This window comes from Tachysurus vachellii, chromosome 15 (genome assembly GCF_030014155.1).
Source record: "Tachysurus vachellii isolate PV-2020 chromosome 15, HZAU_Pvac_v1, whole genome shotgun sequence".
Classification (NCBI taxonomy): domain Eukaryota; kingdom Metazoa; phylum Chordata; class Actinopteri; order Siluriformes; family Bagridae; genus Tachysurus; species Tachysurus vachellii.
In genome coordinates, this window is record NC_083474.1 from 7,390,609 (window position 1) to 7,415,561 (window position 24,953).

A 24,953-nucleotide genomic window follows, 5' to 3' on the forward strand; every position below is an offset into this window, starting at 1 on the left:
GTGCGTTCATTTCAGGAAAACTTTACAGAACTTTTTAAAGCACAAGCGTGACTCAGGCTGCCACAGAGCAGAAGTGCTTTGTAGTCTCCTGCCAACACACATTCGCATGCTAAGACAAATAGATACACCATGTTGGAGAGGAGTTAGTACAATGACTTAATAGAAATAGAATTGTTTTTTTTTTTTTTTGGTGAATTGTGGAAATTCTTGTATAGGAAATCCTTCTTATCCAAAGATTCACTGCAGATCAGTTCTGACTTTTTTTTTTAGAAACCTTTGCACAGAAATGGTTTAAAGATGAGAACCTGCGGCTGTCATAAATCAGAGCAGAGATACAAGCAGATGTAGCTTCATATTCCTGAGGACGTACATCTGTCTGATCATCTTCAGCTAGTTTTAGCTGTTTGTTGGCTTTAATCTTATGTAAAGTAAAAGACAGATGACAACTTCTCTGTTTCCCTCAAGAGGCTTTGTATTATTTCTGTTTCGTGTGAGTGTGTGTCTAAGAAAAGACATCGCAAACGATTTCCTCTGTAATAAATGAACATAAAATTTTAAAAATAAAATTCTGACATTTTGGTGAATCTCATGTTTTACTTGTTTGATGTGCAGTAAACAAAAGCAGCCCGATTTATAGTAAGCTGTTGTTTTACAGTAGGTGGCTGAGAAAATGTAAATCTTCTTTACAGGTATTAGAGCGTTAGAAGTTTATGGAGCGTATATGTACATACATTCATTCATCTTTAGTAGGTGCTTTTTTCTGGTTCGGATCACAGTCGGTCTGGAACCCTAGTTAACGCCAACACTGAGAGTGAGGCAGGACCACGACATCGATGGGGTTTCTACAAAAACACCATGAAATGTCTAGTGAATATATCCACATCTTAATCTCATAGATTGAACCGAAGTCTACACTATTGTCAAAGATTTCACCTAGGAAATAAACAGTACCTAATGGATTGTATAGTTTAGCTCCGATTTCTATCAACTTAAGTCATTTGACAATTTTACTCATTTAATTCCAAAATTATTTTTATATTTTATATCTCCTTTGGGGGGGCACGGTGGCTTAGTGGTTAGCACGTTCGCCTCACACCTCGAGGGTTGGGGTTCGATTCCCGCCTCCACCTTGTGTGTGTGGAGTTTGCATGTTCTCCCCGTGCCTCGGGGGTTTCCTCCGGGTACTCCGGTTTCCTCCCCCGGTCCAAAGACATGCATGGTAGGTTGATTGGCATCTCTGGAAAATTGTCCGTAGTGTGTGAGTGCGTGAGTGAATGAGAGTGTGTGTGTGCCCTGCGATTGGTTGGCACTCCGTCCAGGGTGTATCCTGCCTTGATGCCCGATGACGCCTGAGATAGGCACAGGCTCCCTGTGACCCGAGGTAGTTCGGATAAGCGGTAGAAGATGAATGAATGAATGAATGAATGAATGAATGAATATCTCCTTTGATTTGCTGTGACACACACATTTGTTCCACTTATAAAAATAAATGTTTATGTTTTCGATGTTAAAAAGTCGATAATGTCCTGATTCCTTAGCTGCTAATAATTGTATTTATAAACAGATATTAAAGTGTACATACATATAAAATTGTCACACAGTGAAAGAAGTCCACAGTTATATCCGAGCATTTCTAAATCTTACTAATGTCCTTGTCCTGTGCCTGTGTTATAGATGGACCAAAAGCACTGGTGTGTGATCAGTGTGGAGCTCAATTCTCTAAAGAGGATGACTTGGAGACCCATCGGCACACACACACAGGTAATAAATTTCCTTCTGGTCCCACACCCAAGCATTTACCATTCTGCCTATGCATGTTAAATATTGTCCGAACTAAGGCAGGGGCAACACATCAGGGCTTTAGTAGGCTGTATTTCATCACTCTATCAGGGGACTAAACAGGAACAAAATAGTAGCGTGGTCCATATTGCAGAAATGTGACCCACTTGTTATTTATTATAACAGAATACCTAATGCGTGCTACATCCTCTACTGATTTCTAATCTTTGTTATGTTATACTTTGATTCTTCTACAAACTGCTCTGACTCAAAGCAGGCTGTTTAATTTAAGTGAATTTAGTGAACTTGGTGTGTATTAGCTAAGATTATTATAACTAGCAAGTCGATTTGGCTAGCAACATCATGTGTAGTGAGCAGTTGACCTTATGAACCTTTATATCATATGTTCGCAATTAAACAAAAACAATTGTTATTATTGTTAAAATAGTAACGTCAGTTAGCGATAGTCATTAACGTGAACATCGCTCAGTTCTTTACAAGAAGTTTAGTGTGTTTAAAGGTTTAAACAAAACATGCTCAAAAAGCGCAAGAATCAATGAAACACAGGAACCTCAGTGGGTTGTTTATGAGGATGAAACAAGACACAGGTGAGTGATTACGTATGTGACGTGATTACGTATGTGACGTGTGGGTGATGAGGGATGATAGGTAGTGCAGTTCATTGCAAATAAGGTTTTTTGCACATAATGGATTACATTATAAAATGATCAGGATTGCTGTTTGAATAATAATTCTGACAAATGAATATGTTAAGCAGGAGGTTTTTTGAAAATAAAAAAAAAAACTTCCAAAACTATTGAGGTCTGGACCTTTGTGCCATTATAGGTGGTTATGGCCATGCACTTTATCACTGCTCACCATCGTTATCTTCACTAAGCACAGCAGACAGCAACATGCTTCTGTTTAATGTGAATAAATCTTTCTTTTTTTTTTTTTTTTTCAGATTCTGTTTGTGTTCGGTTGTTGTGTTTTATGTTTCTAAATCCCACGTCATTTTAGGTCATGCTTGTGTGAGGAGCCGTGACATGCTGTTCTTCTTATGTAAATAGGTTATCAGCTTTGTGGACACACACATCAGAATACACACACTACACACACACACAAGAGACATGCACAATGCAATACAACAGTCCTTGAACCTAAAGGTCTGACCTCTAGTTATCTGTGTTATATGAGAAGCATCACTCACTCACTCACTCACTCACTCACTCACTCACTATGCTGCTACTGAGAGACAGACAGTAGAGTCTGTGAAGTTACAGGTGCTCCAGACTGCACTAATTAATATGCTCTCTGGGCATAAAAGTGCTCAATCGGGATAATGATCCACAAGTTGAGGCTATATAAAGGGTGAGTCCTAATTAAAGCAAGCTGCCATCATTTTTATGAGCATAAGGTTTGAAGAGCTAATCATCGTTACTACTCACTTATTAGAGCAGATTCATTTGTAATAAGCTCACATTTAAGTTGGAAATGTTTGCCCAAACACAATTTATCCTTCCTTGTGCGTGTGTACAGTGAGATCGGGGTGCAATATCTATCACCTGTGCTCCAAGGGGAGAAACACGATAACCCTTTTAAAAACTTTGGCGTGTAACTGTAACTCTTGTGACACAAACTGTATCAATAGTTAATGCCTGTGGGCATAGGGAGGTGCCCAGAAGTTTCTACCTGCTGTCCAAAACATGGAAACCTCAAGCACGCTGCTTCACCTTGGCTTTAGATACACTAAAATTTACAACAGGCCAAAATAGAAACAAACAAAAAAAAAAAAAAAACTCAGCTTCAGTGTTGGGACAAAAACATGTCTATATTACTGGATGGGGTTTTGGCTTCTGCAGATGTTCAGCGATATTTTTATTTCTGCTTCAAAATGTTGCTAAAATGTGGCATTGAACTTGGAGACAAGCCACGGATCCACTTTTTTTTTATTTTCTTTCTTTCTTTCCTTCTTTTTTTCTGAAGAGCCTGCAGAGCTCTCTAAATAAAACACTTGTCTATCCACCTCCATCAGGAATGATGCAAGAAAGCTAGAGGTGAACATCTCACTAAAGCTTTGAAAATATTGTCTCTAAATCCTAGAGCAAGGGAGTGGAAAATAATGGCAGGAGAGCTGATTTTGGTAGCACAGACAGAGAGAAACAACATCATGTGCCGGTGTTTACACTCTGCCAGAGCACTGTCACAAACTCAGAGCTGACCTACTTACAGGCTGTCTTAAAATAAAACAACAGCTAACGTCTCAGGACTGGGCACTCTTGAAAGCAGGCCAGGACATCACTGTCTCTCATTTTACTTATCGAACACACCGTGTTCTGTATCACGTCACCCACAGAGAACAACATTCGGGGCAGCATGACTTGACTTCATTGAATTGGGCCACCGAATAAACAGTGTTTAAACATGAGCAATGTATCTTGTTGTGTTAATTATTAAACAAGCTGTTCCTCACTCGGGTAGATTAGCCCAACAGCTTCTCTCATTCACAGAGATGAGGGGTCAAATGAGGTATCTGTCATTGCCAATATCAAAGCATAGAGTCTTACTAGATGCCGTGTAAATAGCAAAGTCTGAACATGTACAAAGGTTTAAAGAATCTCTGAATATTTATCTAACACTTCAGTGATTTTAGAATATTCAGCTACATCTGTGTCATATATATTCAACCTGAAGCAGATACTTTGTACTGTAGTATCTTTAATTATAATGTTGTCGACTTTATTTATACAGTAGCTTAGTCTTTTAAGCTTTTTCTTCCTTCCTTACTTTTTTTCCTTCATTCCTTCTTTCATTCCTTCCTTTTAGTGACCATGTTCTCCTTGTCAGGATTGTGGAGTCTAGCCCAGGAACACTGAGCAATGCATCCTGGATGAGACATCAGTCCATTACTCCACACACACACACGCACGCACACACGCACACACAAGCATGCACGCGCACACACACGCACGCATGCACACACACACACACACACAATTTTGTAGTCTATCCACCTGTGTGTGCATGCGTGTGTGTGCGCGTGTGAGTCTACGTGTAAAGAAAACAAAGAAACAAATAGGTAAAATAGGTCAATAGTTCCACACCTAGGGGTTTCTACACTCTTGTGTTTCTAGCAAGCACATTTCTAACATAGATCAATCATCCATAAGATTAAAACCATGTTCTGAAAGACACTGTTGACATGATTAGATGTTCTTGGTTCTTGGTGGTATGTGTCAAAGTAAGATCCTCCTGAATGCCAGCACTCTGCTTGTGCTAGCATTTGTGCTTGGATAGTTTTTGGGATGGTTTTCACCCCCGGAGTTTTCCTTCATCCTATGCTGAATCGTTTATCTCCTGAGAAGAGGATGACTCCTTGCTCATTCAGATTGCACTATGGCTACTAAATGATTGGATAAGGATTCAAAAGAACCTTTGTAGCCTTTACCAAGTTGAACAGTGATGTGACAGACACTGCTGTCCACCAGCATTGTTAAACACCAGCTGAGTAGATTAGTGTTCATGAGTACAGTACAGTTCTAACAAATCTGTCTGAGAAGCATTGATGCTGTTAGTCTACATTTTGGTATTTCTTCTAATTTGACAATCATCTGTAGCAAAAGCCTAAAATCTTGAGCGATTTATGCAAAAACTATATATATATATATATATATATATATATATATATATATATATATATATATATATATATATATATATATATATATGTATATATATCCAGACATATTCTGGTCATCAGATTTTCACACCACTTTGATATTCATGACACTCGGGATCTGTCCATCCCTCTGTAGCTAAGCAAAGCAGTGTGTAATTAAATTCCTGAGTTGTTGAAAAACAGCCTGTTATAAGGTCTTTATCGAATAAATATTGATTGCCTTTGTTTATTTCACAATGTAAATACGGCTCAAATTGGCAAGATGGGAATAATTTTGTTTACACTGGGAAATAGACAAGACTAACTTGCTTGTGAATACACAGATTAATTATCACACTTAAACTGCAAACAGAGACATGAATACACCCAGCTGCTTATCAGAACAGCGTGATCATCTTGGAGAAACATTTCTGAAGGAAAAAAGTGGCAGGATTATTTTTGGTGCTGTTGCTTTTATTATTCTTCTGGGAAGATGTTAAAGCCTATTTTCCCTTAACCTATAAGATTTAACCTTAATCCAGTCTATGGGTATATAATAAGGAGGAGTTTTGAATTTCACAATTTTGCCCTGTGTATTGGAATAAACTTTCTGCACATGTGTAACACCTATAATGCCCCAGATGAAACAGCCACGAGCAGACGAGGTACAGTACCTCCAGCTACTGTGTGTCTGGTGACATTCAGTCGAGCTTCTCTATGCAATCTTTATATCTTCTTTGCACAATTGATTGATTGATTGATTGATTTTTTTGTTAAACATCAGCACGTCAACGTTTTTTTTTGCTTCTTCGATCCAGCATGCCCGATGGACCAATAGATTACTTTCTACCATATTTACACATTTATATGACGGACGTTTCGGTACTGTAGACTCCCATTCAAAAAGGATAGCGCCTCATTTTAGATATAATATTTTTATTTATTATTTATTTTTATTATTTATATTTTTAAGTTTTTATACATTTATCCCCTAGTCTAGCAAACGTGTGGGAACAGGATTAGGTCTGTAACTTCTGCACAGTCCAGGCCTTTTGTGTCCCTGCTCTCCAGGGGTCATGGGGTCATCTGACCGGTGTGAAAAGCAAATTCTATCCCTTTTGTACAGCAAGACAGGGAGTGAGAATGTCTTGCTACAGCTGCTTTATCAGCTTAGAGAATAGAAAAAAGGAGTTTGGTTAAGAATTACCTTCAGTTCCTTGGCATTTTTCCCACTTTAAAATAAAGCCTGATCAAATCAAAGCAAGAAACAAACTAACATCTAAATGATGCCCCTTTGTGTATTTGAATAAAACCACTTAATAGGATTGATGTTTTGGCATTTGATGGATTTTTATTAGAATGCCTTTAGCATATTTAAGTATAGATTAAATTTAGATCAGTTTTGTTCTGTCCCACTGCTTATGCTGTCTTTTAGATTACATAAACTTAATTCAATCGAATTCAGTTCAATTCAGTTTTATTTGTATGGTGCTTTTAACAGTATTTATGATCACAGAGTAGCTTCTAAGCTGATTAGACCCTTAATGATGAAGTGAAAGGCAGTGAGAAACGAAGAGAAACTGCCTGAGACGACGAAATATCGGTGTTCGTTTTATAAGGCTGTAGGATGGTAAGATCAGTGTGTGCTGGCTTTATGAGTGTTAACAACGTATTTAAAAAGAAAACCATTAATATTCATAATAAATACAAACTCAGACTGGATTTAATACATAGTTATTTATATTTCTTTATTTTATATATAATACATATTTCAGATATTGTGCTGAAAAAACATGGCACTGAAATAATCTCATGGTTACTTTAAATAATCACAGAATGACTCAGTATGTTTATTGTGTGTGTGCGTGTGTGTGTGTGTGTGTGTGTGTGTGTGTGTGTGTGTGTGTGTGTGAGATAGAGAGAGGTGTTTGTTACTGATGCTGTGTGATAGGGTCATGTGAGGTCTGCCTGAGATTTCACACAACACACAACACTCCCTCTGCTGGCTTACATGAGGTATTTCTGCATTTTCTAGAACCAGTTCATGACCAAAATAGTATACAAATAGTTATTAATAATTCATATTAGCATACATGCCTTGAGTACTCACTGAATTTAGCACATGTGGCATTTAAGTGTCAGTCGCAAAGTATTTCAGGTCTTTTTCTGATTGACTTTTTTTCTGCAGTGAAAAAGCTTTTTGTTCGATTTTTGCACTCAGGCTTTGATTCCAAGAAATAATTATTCACACAGAATATAATGAATACATAAAAGGCGAAGGCTCTCTCTGACGTGCTTGTGTGTTTTTGATAATCTACCAAGCACCTGTTTCCTGTGACCTGGGGCTCATTACGAGCTGTGAAAGGCAGCTTGTTATGCTGGAATACTGATGTCCTGCAGAGAAACTCTCTCTCTCTCTCTCTCTCCCATTTTCTCTCTGCCTCTCTCCTTTTATTTATTTCTCGTTTCTTCCCTTCTTCTGCTTTCTCTCTATGTTTTCCCTGTTCTTTATTTCTTCAGAGGTATTCCATGTGCCTATAACAAGGCATCAGGTGGTTCAGGTTGTAAAATTGACATTTTCCATTTCTATTGCATTGATTATTTATTTTAATTAATGATGATATTTTACTGATTCTGTCTCCAGCCTTGTGAGTTTTTTTTTCTTAAATCCCTCACTGACATTCTCCAAATTTTTTCTGAGTATCTGCAATTGTCTACAGTTGTGCAAGTTCCAGTGACTGTCTTAAAGACAACAAAATACCCCGTGACAAATGTCTCATTGTCTTGTCTGATGAGATGCTGCTGAGACTTCTTTTGTGGGACAGAAAAGCCTTCTCGGCAGATCCGTGTTAAAAAAAGGACCCTGAGACTGTGAAAGAGTTGGACCTATGACTCGGGGAATAATAGAGAGGGTCATTCGGACATTGAGGCTGACGGTTCCCCCACTGTCCAGATGGCCTCTCGAATAAATCATAGCCAGAAGTACAATGCATTCTTACAAGAGGGCTTTAGCCGTGACCATTTGAGCTCAGGAATGACTCTTAACTCTTTGAATTATTAATAGGGTAAAGTGGTCAACATTTGGTCTATTATGAATGGGGTCTAATGAGGTTGTGAGAGCATGCAGGAAATCTAGTTGTGCGTGTGTCTAAAGCTCCCATGGCCTTTAAAAAAAAAAAAAACAGTAAAGAAACCTTAAAATGACCTATGAAGCTAAAATCTTCAGTGGTTCTGTTTTGATCGAACTATTTTTAAAATGCAGTATGCATACACCGTAGCTCTTTTTTAGCACATATTGTTTTTGAACTGTAAAGGGAATAAATCAGTCAGGTTAGATAAGGCACCACGGTGATTGCATGGCGTGTGGTGAAGATAAGCAGCTAGCTAGCTGTGTGTTTACTCTCGATGTATCCATCCTGGTTACGTTAATAGAATTCCAGAACATCTCTCTGACAGCTCTCGCTCTCCATATGAATCATCTGTATCTCATTCTCCACACTAATTCCAATTTAATTGCCTATTGCCCACAGGCACTTCAATGGCAGAAACAAATGGTTTGATTTTGGAGTCCTCATCAGACAGCATTTTAAATGCAACATGCTAACCCCACTTGAATGTCAATGAAGCTGTGGCACAGGCTTCTGTATACTAATCACTCCCTCTCTTATACTCAGCCTCACTCCTTTTCTCATATCTGATTAAAATGGATTTGTAGAACTGGGAAGGAGCAGGCAGGCTGTCTCCACTGTTGTAACTAATCATCAACAAAAGCGAGGAGCAGTTTGTTCTTATTTTTTGTATTTGATCTCTCTCTCTCTCTCTCTCTCTCTCTCTCTCTCTCTCTCTCACTCACTCTCTTGCTCTCTTTTAAAATGAATATAATAATTTGATGCTGATACTGCATTTTACCACCACCGAAGAAGAAGCTTAGTATAAGAATTACTAGGCATCACTGAAAGACTAAATGAGAAGAAGACTTAAACTAGGAAGAAGGATTGGAGCAATACTATATATAATGTGATATAACGTAAGGTTCTGAATTGTCTTCTGTGCCATTGCCTGTCTAATCAGATGCTAGCTCATTAAATTTTGCTTTGCCAATGGAAGCCTGTAGCAGGGCTCCAGTGTGTGCTCTTCAATTCAGTCTCAATCCACTCCTTATTGTCCACGCTCAGCAGGGGCAACTAGGTCCCCCACATAGACATTCCTCTCATCTGCCTCTTGATTCCCCTGACCTCTCACCCCAATGTACTGTAGCTCATGGTCTAAAATCTCCAATCTTCCAGCAGCAGTATTTATTTCCATCCCTATTTCCATCCAAACTGGTTATGATATTATGCGTATCGAACATTCGTTACATTTTTATAATATGTAGAACTGGTTACAGTATATACCTATTGTGCAGGTCAGGCAGTTAACAGAATGATAAGCAGTCACAACATTTATTCCTTCAAATAAGTAAGGAACAGTGTGGATGTAAGGATTACGCATGCTTTATAGATCTTTCCAGTGATTTTTTTTTATCTCTTGCTCATACAAAAAAGCTCTCCTTTCAATGTCTGTATGTTTCTTCATTAAAGCTACACTACATTTCATAATGCAGGTTCTGTTCTGATAATTTCCACTTCTTGGATACTTCTCATGGCTAAGAGTGATAAACAATACACTAGCATGGAAGTTTCAATTACAGCCTTTGAATCATGTGCATCATGTGATCTCTCTGTGTTACAGACGTGTAAAATAACCTTATTGTTCACTTAAATGTGATTGTCACAGTTACTGAGTATCAGGTGGACCAACAAAAATGTTCAAACAAAGCTGGTCTTTTTGTTTCAATCACTTTGTTAGTCCTTACTGTGACTAACTTATCAAACAGCAGTGCAATTGCCAAAGCTGTGGTTTTACTTTGCCTAGCCAGTTAAATAAAAGATCTTGTTAAAAAGGGGAAAAAAGATTTCCCTCATGATCTGATTATTTCCTGAACAGTTCTGTTATATGTAGCAAGTCTGCTAACAACAGCTAGCAAACCGACCTACACTATAATGCCTGATCATTTTATTTATTTATTTTTATACCTGATATGTGTTCCCTGTATATTTTGTCAGAAAGGTTCATCATGACCACAGTTATATTAACATGCACATCCATGAGCTTCTTTTCCAGTTAGACTAGATTTTTCCTTTTATTGTATAATATTGAACTCTCACTCTTTTACTCCCAAAAAAAATTTTTTTGGACAAAAAGTTTTTTCTAAAGTGTTGGTGTGGAGTCATATTCTATAAAAATAAAATAACTCACGTTCGCCTCACATCTCCAGGGTTGGGGGTTCGATTCCCGCCTCCACCTTGTGTGTGTGTAGTTTGCATGTTCTCCCCGTGCCTCGGGGGTTTCCTCCGGGTACTCCGGTTTCCTCCCCCGGTCCAAAGACATGCATGGTAGGTTGATTGGCATCTCTGGAAAAAAATTGTCCGTAGTGTGTGAGTGCGTGAGTGAATGAGAGTGTGTGTGCCCTGCGATGGGTTGGCACTCCGTCCAGGGTGTATCCTGCCTTGATGCCCGATGACGTCTGAGATAGGCACAGGCTCCCCGTGACCCGAGGTAGTTCGGATAAGCGGTAGAAAATGAGAGAGAGAGAGAGAGTGAGTACTATAGAAATTTTAAAGCAACAATGATCATTTTGTTGTTGTTGAATAACAATGTTTTTTTTTAACTGTTTATTGTTAGATAAATTATTAGACCTGATAGAATTATACATGCATCCAAAGTCTCTTTGAGTTATTATGTGAATAATGAGTGATTTTTTTTTTCTTTTTAAAGTCAGACTGCACTATGACATTTGGAAGTGTCTGACTGTTGGTAGGAACTATTTTTAAACAGTATATTAATTAGCTGGAACAGATGCTAGACATGCATTTCCAGTATGAGGAATATGAAGAAAGGTAAAAACAGTGACAACTGAGAAGAATACAGTAAAGTGTGTGACAAAAATGATTATATAACTAATCCAAGTACAACAAGCAGTCAAGTCATATTTAAATGCTTCATTGAGTGAAAATGCAGATGCTTTATGTTTCGTTTGTAGCTGAAATGTTAGCCAAAGATTTATTACCAGAGAGAGAGAAAGAAATGATAAAGACTTTAACTACACAAAGATGCCACTCTCATGGATTCTTGTGCTTACTAATTGTCCTGTCCAGGTATAAATACACTTACATTACGTACATTAAGTTATGTTTAACATGCCTATAGGCTAAATAATACATTTACTAATTGTCCAACCTAGTATTTTGGACCAACATAGATTAAAAAACTAAAAGAATAACAAGAATCAAGTGTATGCTGTGCATATTTATACATGTATTTCACTGTTAGATAGTGAACAAAATGTTTAAAGTTTATGTATAGAAAAAAGGAAGCTCTGTAAAGCAGAAGGAAGATATCTACTGTATCTTCTGCTACTGTGGAAGGCTGACACTTATCTTGTGAGTGTGGCCAGCTCCATTAAAAGGCCCATTCACCTCAGCTTAAGCAACTCTGTCAGCTACTTCAGAACCATTAAACCTCTGCTGGGAGTGTGCTGAGTGGAAACAGAGATATATAAAGAGTACGAGAAGCACATTGTGCTCTCTCAGGAGCCAGATAGATGGTATAAATAGATAGAGTTGTAGAGGTAAATTATTCCTAAAGACACAAGCAAGTAGGCATAGCTTTGTACTTGTCTTCCTTTTTTCCTCTTCTGCACAAGTAGCATGTGATGTATCATTGTTCTGTTTGCTCTGTAAAACTTAGACTTTTCCTTGCCTCTGGCTTGCTCATTAGGAATAAATTTAAATTCAAAATTTATTATCTGTATATTTCTCTAAAAGCTGCTTTGTGACGATGCCCATTGTTAAAAGCACCATGCAATTCAATTTGAATTTAATTTTAAATGTGTCTCTATAGCGTTAAAATAACTCCCGGATGTAATATTAGAGGATCACACCCTCATCTGGGTTATATTATATATTTCATAATGTGATTATAGAATTATTTCCCTTCCTAACCTTTGTAATCTATTTCCATGAAGTGCAATTGCATATCAAAAAGATTCGTTCTAGTTATTACATGAAGTCTATCTAACGTGTAGTTATCAACTGTTCACTGATGGAGACTTAAGTGCAAAACTGTTCACAGTATAAAGTGATAGATTGGAATCTAAGTGATACTATCCACAGCAATCCCATGTATCTTGAGTAGGGACAAGCAAGCCCTAGTGAATCAATAGTGAGGAGCCTCCAAGTGATGAGATCTCCAACCAGGAGTAGGGCATTGGGATGGATCAGGCAGGTCTGGAGAGAAGAAGTGGCCAAGAACACAAGGAGCTCAGGAGTAACATGTGTATGCTTGTAATCATGCAATGCTTAAAAACAATGTACATACTAACTATGGCAGTATAACTAAAAGTGGGACCGAGAGGGTGACATACATTACCATTACCATTGACATACATTACCATTACCATTACCATTACTCTACCATTACCAAAACTGAGTGAACGTGTGAGAATGGGGGGACACAACATCCAGACATACCAGTACACCAAAACATGAAGCTCTGCCCATTAGCCCACCAGATCTGCTCCTTCACCTAGACCTTGTCTTGACTAAACAAATATATTTTCATCCTAGACTTAAACGCTGAGACTCTGACTGAATCCCACACTTTAATTGGAAGGTTTTGCAAAAGAAAGGTCTTCCCCCTGCTGTAGCCTTCACTATTAGAAATGATGTGGTAAGCTGTCATATATAATGAAACCATAAATCTTAGTCATAGTATTTCTAGTAAGATAATAAGCAAGGTGAATAATGGTTATAGAATAGCAATTGTGCAAGAATGAACGATTCTTTCTATAAGTCTTTATTTACGTGCTTTTTTGTTATTCAAAATTAGCTGCCTCTGTTCTCTTGTTTCGCTGTCTGATAAGCCACAAATGAGGGAATAATAGAAATACAGGAGAAAATGCATAGGGTAGGAAGAGTACTTTTCAGGCAGTATTTGCACAAAATTCCCATTACTAGCAAGCAATCGGTGATAGAGAACAGAGGCTGATTTTTATGTGTCTCAGGTGCTATTGTGGCTTTTTCTCCTCTTGTTTCTCTGAGCTATGAGGAAAATGCTGATTGATTGACTGGGAAGTCAATCCTGGCCTACTGTTTATAAGCCCACCTCTGGGAATTCACATAGATTTTAAATTAGAGACAGCTTTAGTTTAAGCAAGAGCTGCCAGACTGCACAGTTTACAAGAAGGAAAGAGAGACACATAGTGCTTTTCCACTGGCGAGTGCCATACATGATGCTGATGGCTAAGGTTGAACCAGTCCGCAAAAAAACTAGTTGTCGGTTCTGATCTATCACAAAAATGGTGATAAAAAAAAATGGTTAGGTAATATCAGAAGGTTTTATTATGTCACACGAAAGAAAGAGGAATACCTCACACCTCCAGGGTTGGGGGTTTGATTCGCGCCTCCGCCTTGTGTGTGTGGAGTTTGCATGTTCTCTCGGTGCCTCGGGGGTTTCCTCCGGGTACTCCGGTTTCCTTCCCTGGTCCAAAGACATGCATGGTAGGTTGATTGACATCTCTGGAAAAATTGTCCGTAGTGTGTGATTGCGTGAGTGAATGAGTGTGTGTGTGTGCCCTGCGATGGGTTGGCACTCCGTCCAGGGTGTATCCTGCCTTGATGCCCAATGACCCCTGAGATAGGCACAGGCTCCCCGTGACCCGAGGTAGTTCGGATAAGTGGTAGAAAATGAATGAATGAATGAATGAATTAAGATCTACTACCTAATGACTTAGCTAATACCATGCAAAAAAATATTATATATAGTGTAGTTTTTATTTACAGTGTAGGTGAAAAGATTGAAACACTTAGAGTGAAACACGTAGATTAGTGAAGTAGTGGAGTGGTTCAGGAGCAGTGGTGGAGATACGGTGCGTGGTCGTACGATGGCCTTTTTTGGAGGCAAGGCTGGTCCTAGGGGGAAATAGTGCCCTTGGGTGCAGTCAGGGAAGGGACAGCCGTCAGGTAGTGCAGGCTTTGGTGGATAGCGTCGTCCATGGCTTACCATATCCCTGGGGAAAAAAGTCCCTGAATTTATCTACATCTTGGGTTATTGTTAAGTTCCTCTGAATGTTATTTATCTGTGTGTGGGCTTCCACAGGGTTCTTTGGTTTCTTTCCATGTCACAAATACATGTATGGTAGTCCATTACTAGATTGGTATCTCATCCATGGTTAGTCCCTCTTCACACTCAGTATTTCCAAGATCCAGATTCACCACAACTCTGAATGGGATAAAGCAGTGAATGTACATGAATAAATAGAAGGTAAAATTAAACCTGGTTCTCAATCAGACCTGAAACTTGTAAAGCCCTTAATATCTGGTACTACATATGAGTATTTTGTTGTTTTTTTTATCTTTTATCCTGTGGAAATTTGAGGTGATTATTAAATGTATGTAGGTGCAATGAATACTGTCTCCAACATCAGCAAGAGCCAGAATCTTTTCTTGTATAATTATTTTATAGCCATTGCATTATACTAATTATTTGCTTGAAATGAGTTATTAATTATGTAATAAGTGCTCATTAAAAGTCTCTCTCTCTCTCTCTCTCTCTCTCTCTCTCTCTCTCTCACTCTCTCTCTCTCTCTCTCTCTCTCTCTCTCTCTCTCTCTCTCTCTCTCTCTCTTACACTGATCTAGGCTCAGACATGGCTGTATTTTGTCTGCTGTGTGGGAAACGCTTCCAAACTCAGAAGGCACTGCAGGGCCACATGGAGGTCCATGCTGGTGTGCGCAGTTACATCTGCAGCGAGTGTGATCGAACTTTCCCCAGCCACACGGCTCTCAAACGCCACCTTCGCTCCCATACAGGTACGCTTCTCTTTACCTTGTTACGGGAGCCTGCGACAACTGGAGTTAATTGCTTATTTTAGTTGTTCTGTTTTGCCAAAACTACAAATTGATAGTTATTTCAGGCAAAGGTCATCTTATTTCCACTCTTGTATTTATTTCAAGACTCTGGACTTTTTGGACTTGATATCAGGTTTTCAGAGAACTGGTAGAAAAATGCACATTTTGTGCCAGCCTGCATGGCTTAAATCATCTTTTGTATGAGCTCAGTTTACAGGTATTCCTGCACAATGACATGCCAAATATTAAAAAGCACTGTTGTACATGGCATGAATGTTGGTACCCCAGGATAATAATAATAATAATAATAGGGGGGCACGGTGGCTTAGTGGTTAGCACATTTGCCTCACACCTCCAGGGTTGGGGGTTTGATTCCCGCCTCTGCCTTGTGTGTGTGGAGTTTGCATGTTCGCCCCGTGCCTCGGGGGTTTAGTGTGTGATTGCGTGAGTGAATGAGAGTGTGTGTGTGTGTACCCTGTGATGGGTTGGCACTCCGTCCAGGGTGTATCCTGCCTTGATGCTCGATGACGCCTGAGATAGGCACAGGCTCCCCGTGACCCGAGGTAGTTCGGATAAGCGGTAGAAAATGAATGAATGAATAATAATAATAATAATAATAATAATAATAATAATAATAATAATAATAATAATGATAAAATGGATAAAATTAGTACCTACCATTTTGCAAACCTGGATGATGAGCCCCACCCCATGCAATCCCAGAATTGGCTCTGACTTCAATATTTAGTTAAAGTGTGTATGTATGTGTGCATGGTATCCAGTACACACTTAAGGGTGTATTCCTGCCCTGTGCTCTGTGTTCCTGGGATAGTCTCTGGATCGACCGTAACCCTGACCGGGATTAAGCGTTATTGAGGAATAATGAATGCACATGAAAAATCAAACAGCTTGTTGGATTAAACACAATCACAAAACCCTGTGTTAGATTATATCATTTTAGAATGTAGGGAATTTGCAGTTTTTGGTATTGTGCTTGTGTTAATACCTTAGGGTCAAAGTGCACATTTGGCCATATCATTTTGCTAAGACATGTGTTTGTCTGATTCTGAAGCCTCTCTCCTCTCTACATTCTGCACATGTAGTGTCTTCTCATTAATATGCCATTCCTGTTCCCTCTCCGTTTCACTGGCAGGCCATTTGCAGACAGTGGCGGCTGTCTAATGTTCACAGCTGTGCTTGATAGGGCAGACAGAGACAAGCGAGCTGGATTGTTTATTGCACAGAAAGCTCTCTGAAGCTCCTTTTAGATCGTCTTTCATGCAGTTTAATGCCATTTTGTCAGACATCTGGAGTTTTTTAAATAACGAAGGTTTATTTTACTTTGAATTTTGCACACTGTTCTGTCGTTAAGCATTCGACTTAAACAAAGATGTGGACGTCTTCACAGTTTGCGACACAGCAGCGTTCGGAGTGGCTACCTACCCAAAAAAAGATCAATACAGTAAATGTAAAATCTAATACGCTAGAAAAGAGTTCTTTGTATGTGCTGGGTAATTGACATTACTAGTGTGTGTCGAATCTTCCCAGGGCTGAACGTTAGCACATTAGCATGCCTGCGGCGATGCGAGTCTGGCCGACTGGCTGCTCGCCTCAGCTCCATTAACTTTAATGACAGACAGGCTGCAGGGCTTTTTGCAAGGTGCATCTGATCAGTTGATGCAGGTACCTAAAGAGGACTGCTCTATATATCATCATATATCTAGTCTCGCAGGGCTTTAACCTGCCCTTCCTCTCCACTCCGATAAAAACCTCATTCATTTCAGACTGCCACTATTACTAAGAATGGAATTGAATGTGAATAGTATGCCATGATGTGCTTTGGGATTATTTTTTTTTTTTGCTTTGTCTCTTAAGATGGGGGGTTTACACCGAAGCATGACAGTACATAACAAGAAATGCAATTTATTTCGAGGCACGGCTGCCACTCGGACAGGGAGATAATGAAAAGCATGGGTCACTGCTGATGGCTTAAAGTGTGGCCGGCTGTGCTGAGATGCATTAAATATTGGGAGCTTTATACGCTCGACCGCATCCCATGCTGCTGCCTGAGAAAATGATATAAGAAGCTGTTAGTGAGCGCATAAAAGCAATTAGCACCCAGCCAGAGCCAGTCAACACACACTATACTCAGCTATCACGGATTATTGGCATTTTAAAAGCTACTGCTCAACAAGAAGCCTATTGAGATTGCAGTTCATAGGGATGTTTTGGATAAATGAAACCATCTTAACTGGTTTATTGTATAATGTCAGAGAGTATGATGTTTCTGTGGAACAGGTGACCACCCGTACGAGTGCGAGTTCTGCGGTAGCTGCTTTCGGGATGAGAGCACGCTGAAGGGCCACAAGCGCATCCATACTGGAGAAAAACCCTACGAATGCAACAGCTGTGGCAAAAAGTTCAGTCTCAAACATCAGCTGGAGACACACTACCGCGTACACACAGGTCAGAGCTCCGAATCCTCACACAACCCTGTGCACTGTTAAACACTTCAGTTCCCATTAAGTTATTTTTTAATTTAGCAAATGTCTAGGGAACTATATGGGATTGGTTTTGAGAACTAAGAAAGTTACAAAAATTATAGATAAAGCTGATAAAACAAACTGTGCTTGAGGTGGAATTACTGGCTAATTGCTGCTCCTCTTCACTCTTAAATAAGGCAGTTGCTAAGCTTTCCTATCAGGTAGCCTGTCAAATAATTGACTTTTTTTTTCGTCAAACAAGGCCATAGCACTGGACTAGGTGCATTTAGATAATGAGAGCAGAGAGGCGCTCGCAGCCAAAGGCCAGTAGTGCAGTAGACAGCCAACAATGGAATCAGTGACATTTAAACCCACTGTCAATGACAGATCAATAATCAGTTTGCTGCTGACAATGACAGGCTGTTAGCTTACCTTGTTACCCATTTGTGATTTTCATTGCACAGCTACACTGAGGTTTCTTTCCCCCAGGAGTCACTTTGTTTGTCAATTTCACCAAAATGTAAAACTCGTTGAAAAGTACTTGCTATACTAATAAATTCACTGCGTTTTGTTCCTTTTATCGAATAAAACGTATTTATTCGAAGCTGTCAAATTGAAGTATTGAATATTTACCCACCCGAATCATACAAACCCTTGTACGGCACATGTTTATCACAATCCAATTCACAAAGCAAATCATTGTGAGTGATTATTCATGTCATTTAAAAAAACACACACATCACTGCAGTGTTGATAACAGTGTAAATCTGTTATTACTGTGACCCCAAAATGTTATTAAATGTCCATATTATCTTCAGGTGAGAAGCCATTTGAGTGTAAGCTGTGCCACCAGCGCTCACGAGACTACTCAGCCATGATCAAACACCTACGCACTCACAACGGAGCTTCGCCCTACCAGTGTACCATCTGCCAGGAGTATTGCCCCAGCCTCTCGGCCATGCAGAAACACATGAAAAACCACAAGCCTGAGGATGTTCCCCCAGACTGGAGGATTGAGAAGACCTATCTGTACCTATGCTATGTGTAAAACAGCTGAAGAAAGGAACGAAGAAAGAAGAAAAACTGGTGGCTCATTCATTCATTTTGCTCGAAGCTGGGCCAAAGATGGAGAAGGAAAGTGATCAAATCTGTTGTGTAAATGTTTTATTTTTTTTTATGCCATTTCCAAATGCACATGTCCAAATTCATCTCTGGGGACATTACACTGTTCTTGTTTTGGTAAATGGAACATATTGTTAAGATGACTTTTAAAAAAAAAAAACAATTTAATTAATATGATATGTTATATAAGCCCTAGCACAAGTCTCACTAACAAGATCCAAGCTCGTCACTTACTTCATTCCACATGTAACACCGATAAGTAATAACATACCTTTTTATTCATGTTAAATATTTTTAAAGACCGATGATAAAAATGAACAAAAAATGTTTGCAGAGGCCAAGTGTACAGAAAAGCAGATGATTGTGTGACAAGCCTCAAAATTACCTTTAAAAAAATAAATAAATAAAATTGAATAAAAAATGATCTGCAGTGCAAGAAGATCACAGCTTATTTTGAGTGGCAAAAGCACTTATTGGCCATTTGATAACAGGTAAACTCAAATAATGCTACTTTATGATCACAAATTATAAAGGATGTTTCAGGGATGTGTTCATAGAATAACTACACTGTGCACTTTCATAACTGAGTTTGATGTCATGACTACAATGTTCAGTATAATCATGAAAACACACAGGGGATTTAGTTTGCTTGTCATTCGCTTTCCGACATTCTCCTACCATTAAAATGAGTGTTAGGCTAATCATAACATTTTAAAATGCATATTTTTGTGATACGGAAATCATTAAGTGATGCACAATTAGTGGACTTACATTTAGGGCTGCACACATTAATAATAATAATATATATATATATATATATATATATATATATATATATATATACATATATATACATAATTATGCCGTATATAGCTATATGCTGGACGTTGCAATAGGGTGTTATGTTCAGGCATTTTAAGATGAATTATCCAGAAGGATAAATAAAAATGAGGACGTTCAAATAAATAATAAAATATAAAGATCAAAGTAAACTAACTAGAAGAGATTAAAGAATAAAATGCAGTATTCAGCTCTACAGATGTTATCGTTTCATGGCTTTTTTTTTTTTTTAAAAGTTACTTGAATTACTTGATTGTCTTGTGCTTGATTTGTTTTTATATCACAGCACTGGTGCATACACTGATGATGGATCAGAAGGTTTCTATAACAGCAACTCTGATTGTTGTTGCATTGTTGTTTCTATAGTAACACATTTAAAGCGACTTGTTTGGCAGATGCTGCAAATAAACTGAGGTTTTCTGTGAGGAGAAAATATGGAAGGAGTCTCCAGTGTCAGTGCTTCGTAACAGTCAGAGCTAAACCTGTAACTGTAAGCTTTCCGACTTGCTGCGTTTCTGTCGCATTAACTTCGAGACAGAGCGAAACGTAAGGTAGTGACTTTCATAGCTGCTATAATTTAAGTGACAACAGGAACAAACCTGTTTCATGGATGTTCTACAGCATTACTGTAAGTATATTTGGGTTACATAAAAACGATGAGGTATCATTTTTTAATTAAAAAAAAAAAATCACTGACAAATTTCTGTATTATAAGAGTATAAAAAAACTTCAGGACATGCTGTAACAGCACAATCCCTTTTGCGTGTGTGATGAAACTTGTGGTTTATTCGGCTGCAGTTAGGACATTGGATTATACATGGATTATAATCCTGTACAAAGATTCAGTTAGCCATAAAGTAGTCATCATAACCTGCACTCGGTAAGTGCACAAAGATACTCTTTGCATTATTATCAGGTTTGTCATTGCTCAGCCCTCTGTGTGCTACCTCTTCATGGCTCTTTGTTTTGCACAAAAGCAAAAGCACGTACGATTATGTTTATAATTTGCGACAGTTATTTTTAATTCATATCTTCTGCTTAATTCTCAGAGACGGTGATTTATTTGACATCACATTTACACTCCGTATCCGGTTTACCATTTTAGAACGAAACAGACCGTATCCTGATGTATTAATTCGTTTTATAAACTGTTTATGAGCTACGGTATAAGGGTGAAGCTTAAGAATAGAAGTGTTGTCTTTTTATGTGGAAATGATTGTAAAGTGGAATTGTCAAGTCACATGCGGTTCTGCTAAGTACATAAAATGTGTGTAATGTTACTAATGGGGGGGGAAAAAATGCAAAAGCAACAAAAAAAAAAAAATTGAATTAAAAAAAAACCCAGACAGGAGCCAAATGTGGCAATTTGATAAGAAAAAAGAAATGGTGTATTTTTGTATTCTGTAACGTGCAAAATCTGTCCACCTGTTTATAGTTGAGTGAGTACTTTTACAGTAATTTTTGCATTGTGTTTGTTTTTTGGTGATACTTTTTGTGCCTCTTTTACAATGTCGACGATGTTCAGTAGTAGATGTTTGTAAAGCTTGTATTGTGGTCACAGCTGCTGGGTGTCAGTTTCTCATTACTTATTATATGCCAAGATCCACAGGCCTACTAGGATCACGAAGCACAAAATACCTAACAGAAAAGGCAGAAATGTTTTGTTTTTCTGTTTGCTTGCGTTGTGGTCACAGCGTATTCACTGTGAGATCCAAAACACATTATATGCAGTTATATGCAGGTTTTGTGTGTGTGTGTGTGTGTGTGTGTGTGTGTAGTGTGAGTCAAAGAATTCTTGTGGTCAAACTGTTTCAGTGTGTAAACGCATTACTTATGAGAAAAGAAAATAATCTTCCATGAATCCACAAAATATTTGATTTGAATATTTTTCTAAAAGCATTTTACATTCATTTTGTTGCTTCATTTTTAGATATCACGTGTCCAGAAATACCGAAGGAAATTGTCCATTGAAAAGGATTGTGACAAACAGGGATGTAGGGATTTATTTCTTTACTGCACAACCAGATCACAAGGATGAAATGAATTCTGGGAAAGCAATCAATAAGTATTGTTGTTAAAACATTGTTTTAATTTAGTTAGATTTGTCTATAATGAGTTACTTTAAGCAAGGGGTAAAAATAAAAAGGTACACTGTGAAAACATTTTTCAGATTAGCCTTTACAGAAAAATCACTTTAATTTTGTATGTTTTTCACATGTGACAATGCGAGTAATATGCGAACAACTGTGTAAGTACATTTTAACCTGTCGTCAGCTCAAGGATATGTGACATTAATGGAATAGCGCGATCACGTGAAAACAACACATGGAAATAAATGAATCAAATACGTATTTAAAATAAAGACATGCACTACATGTAAACAATACACATGATTAAAATGTGAGGAGTTTAAAAACAGTTTGTATGGCTTTTCTGTAAAGGAGGATCTTTGTTATAGGGTTTGCAATAAAACCATATGCACAGCACAGAATTGAGAAAGTGGCATCCCTGTGTCACTGTGTTTTATTTTTGCCTCAACCTAGAAGCAGCCATTTCCCTCAGTGCTCCTTTATATGTGCCATTCACATAAAACTTCAATAAGTAATCATAAACTTTTAAACTATTAAAGCACTGAGAATCCATGTTGGACCAAATAAAATCTGTTTTTCAATTCTAGATTATTTTCTTGCATTGACATTTTGCTTTTACGTTCAAATTATTTACATTAATTGTCTTTCAGTTCATTGTCTACCTCAGCACCAATTCTTTATAAAACCCTAAAAGGTGCCCAATTACAGCTGTTCATTTTCTCAATTGTGCATAATATTTTTTTTAATTATTTTATTTTATTTTTAGGATTTGGAGGTTATTTCTATTTTGGATTGTTGTATTTTTTTTTCTCTGTAGTTTCAGCATAAAGTTGATAAGCTGTCTTTTTGAACTGTGTGATGGCATTGATGCGGATTGAGGTGTTTTGTTTCTCTCCTCTCTGTGTGTGGGCTCAAACACAGCTCTGTGTTACTGTTAATGTTGTCTGGGGTGTGGAAAAATAATAAAGATATAAAAGAGACTTGATGAGAAGTTCTGTATTTTATTATACTGATATTATTGTTGACTAAAATCAGGTAGAAAAGTTTTGCTTTCTCTAGTGGTACAGATATTAAAAACAGGTAATAGTTGTGATGATTTATGGTAACCTTATGGTGACGAAAATATGACTACGTTTAATTATTGCAATAAGATTAAATCTAATTTGCAATAGTTGTAATAATGTTATAGGCTAGTGTTTTTTATTTTTACATTTATTAATAAAGATATTTGATATTTTTATAATGAAATCAGTGTAAAAAGAAAAGATTTTTTTAAGCTAAGGGATTTATGGATATTTGCCTTCTTTTTCTAATTTCTAGTGTATATATATATATATATATGTTACTACAAATAGTGTACATATTTGAGCATGGGAGCTCTTTTTACTTGAGGCTTTACTGAATTAAAGGAATGACTAGAAATTCTTCACATACAGACATATAACTAAATGCATTAAATGCATTTTACCAACCTTTTAATCCTCTATTTTTTAAAACACAATATTTTAAAGACAGCAATGGTATTAATATATTGAAAACTTTTGCTACCCATTGGAAATATCTCAAATATCAGCGTCTTGTATTTGTGTTTCAGTACACTGTAGGCTAAACAGTGATCTTATATATAATATTTATCAGTCACAGATGTAGTAGAATGTGCTTGGTCACACATGAATGTTTATGTGTAGAATTACATCTCATTCTCTTTTTTTTTTTTACATTAAGTAAACTGGCTTTTATAAATGATTTTATACCGCCATCTAGCGTTTACACTGGTTTACTGCAGTTTTAAATACAGTTGAGAAACTATACTGGTGAAAACATGATGCTTATTCTATACCTGCAATCGAATTTTCGTATTTTTATTGGGGTTTTTTCTTGTTTAATTTTTAAAACTTGATATTTAGTGTAAAATACAATTTCAAACTCAGGTGTGTTACCATATGTTTATAAATGTATATACATAAAAGTTCATATAAAATACATTTTCTGCTGTACAACTTTCTTACCAGGCATATGTGTTATGTTTCTATGTCCTCATATGACACGTTTTTTTATTAAAAGTATCTATCTATCTATCTATCTATCTATCTATCTATCTATCTATCTATCTATCTATCTATCTATCTATCTATCTATCTATCTATCTATCTATCTATCTAGATAGATAGATAGATAGAGGGTGGTAGGCAGAGGCTTTGTCTCCACCGCTTAGCTAAGGGGCCAGCTCCTCATACAGGGACTCAGTGTCCGCTCCAGTGTTAATGAAATCTACCAGCTTGTGACTTTGCTTGCTTATTCTGATGTGATCCTTTAACAATGGCTTGGAGGAGATAAGAAAGGTCTGGATCATCACTAGGTCTCCCTTCAGTGATTAGCAAGGTGGGGCCTCCATGGATCAGATTTATTTGTTCAGCACATCCTGCAGATGCTCGAATGGATTGAGATCTGTGGAATTTGGAGGCCAAATCAACACCACAAATTTGTTGTTGTGCTCCTTAAATCATTCCTGAACCATTTTTGCTTTGTGGCAGGGTGCATTATCCAGCTGAAAGAGGCCACAGCTATCAGGGAATACCGTTTCCATAAAAGGGTGTACATGATCTGCAACAATGCTTAGGTAGTTGGAACGCAGGGCTGTCAATTGTCATGCATTGAGAGTGACAGTCACGCATTTGGGTGTTTTGTCACGCTCTCCCGCCACACATCGTATTTTTCACGCAGAAAAACCTTTTGACTATTTATCATATATTTAATAAGCCGCAGCGCCCAAAATCTATCAGTCCTCACCGCTGTCTCTATGGAACCGGGCAGGAATCAAACGTGTCTCCCCTGGAGTTCTTAGTTGAGCCTGACACTTATCAGCCAATCAAAAAAAGAGGCTACACAATAGCCAATCAGAAAATAGCACTATCTGGGTAAGATTTAACGCAACAACCAATGAAAAAAACATCTCTGGACGGGACATGAGACGCAAAATGTCTGGGCTTGAGCTGAACTGTTTTAAATGGGAGGAACATTACAAATGATAA

The 24,953-nt window shown here is 37.8% G+C and overlaps 1 protein-coding gene across 1 annotated transcript in view; it reads left to right on the forward strand.

Annotated features, from left to right (window-relative positions):
• Window positions 1-22,906, forward strand: part of zbtb16b (zinc finger and BTB domain containing 16b) — a 41,466-nt gene extending 18,560 nt beyond the window's left edge. Inside the window, exons 4-7 of the mRNA XM_060888290.1 lie at window positions 1,675-1,761; window positions 15,177-15,347; window positions 17,685-17,852; window positions 18,688-22,906. Coding sequence (XP_060744273.1) covers window positions 1,675-1,761; window positions 15,177-15,347; window positions 17,685-17,852; window positions 18,688-18,917 — 656 coding nt within the window. The 3' untranslated portion in view covers window positions 18,918-22,906. The remainder of the gene's footprint in view (window positions 1-1,674; window positions 1,762-15,176; window positions 15,348-17,684; window positions 17,853-18,687) is intronic.
• Window positions 22,907-24,953: the final 2,047 nt, after the last annotated feature.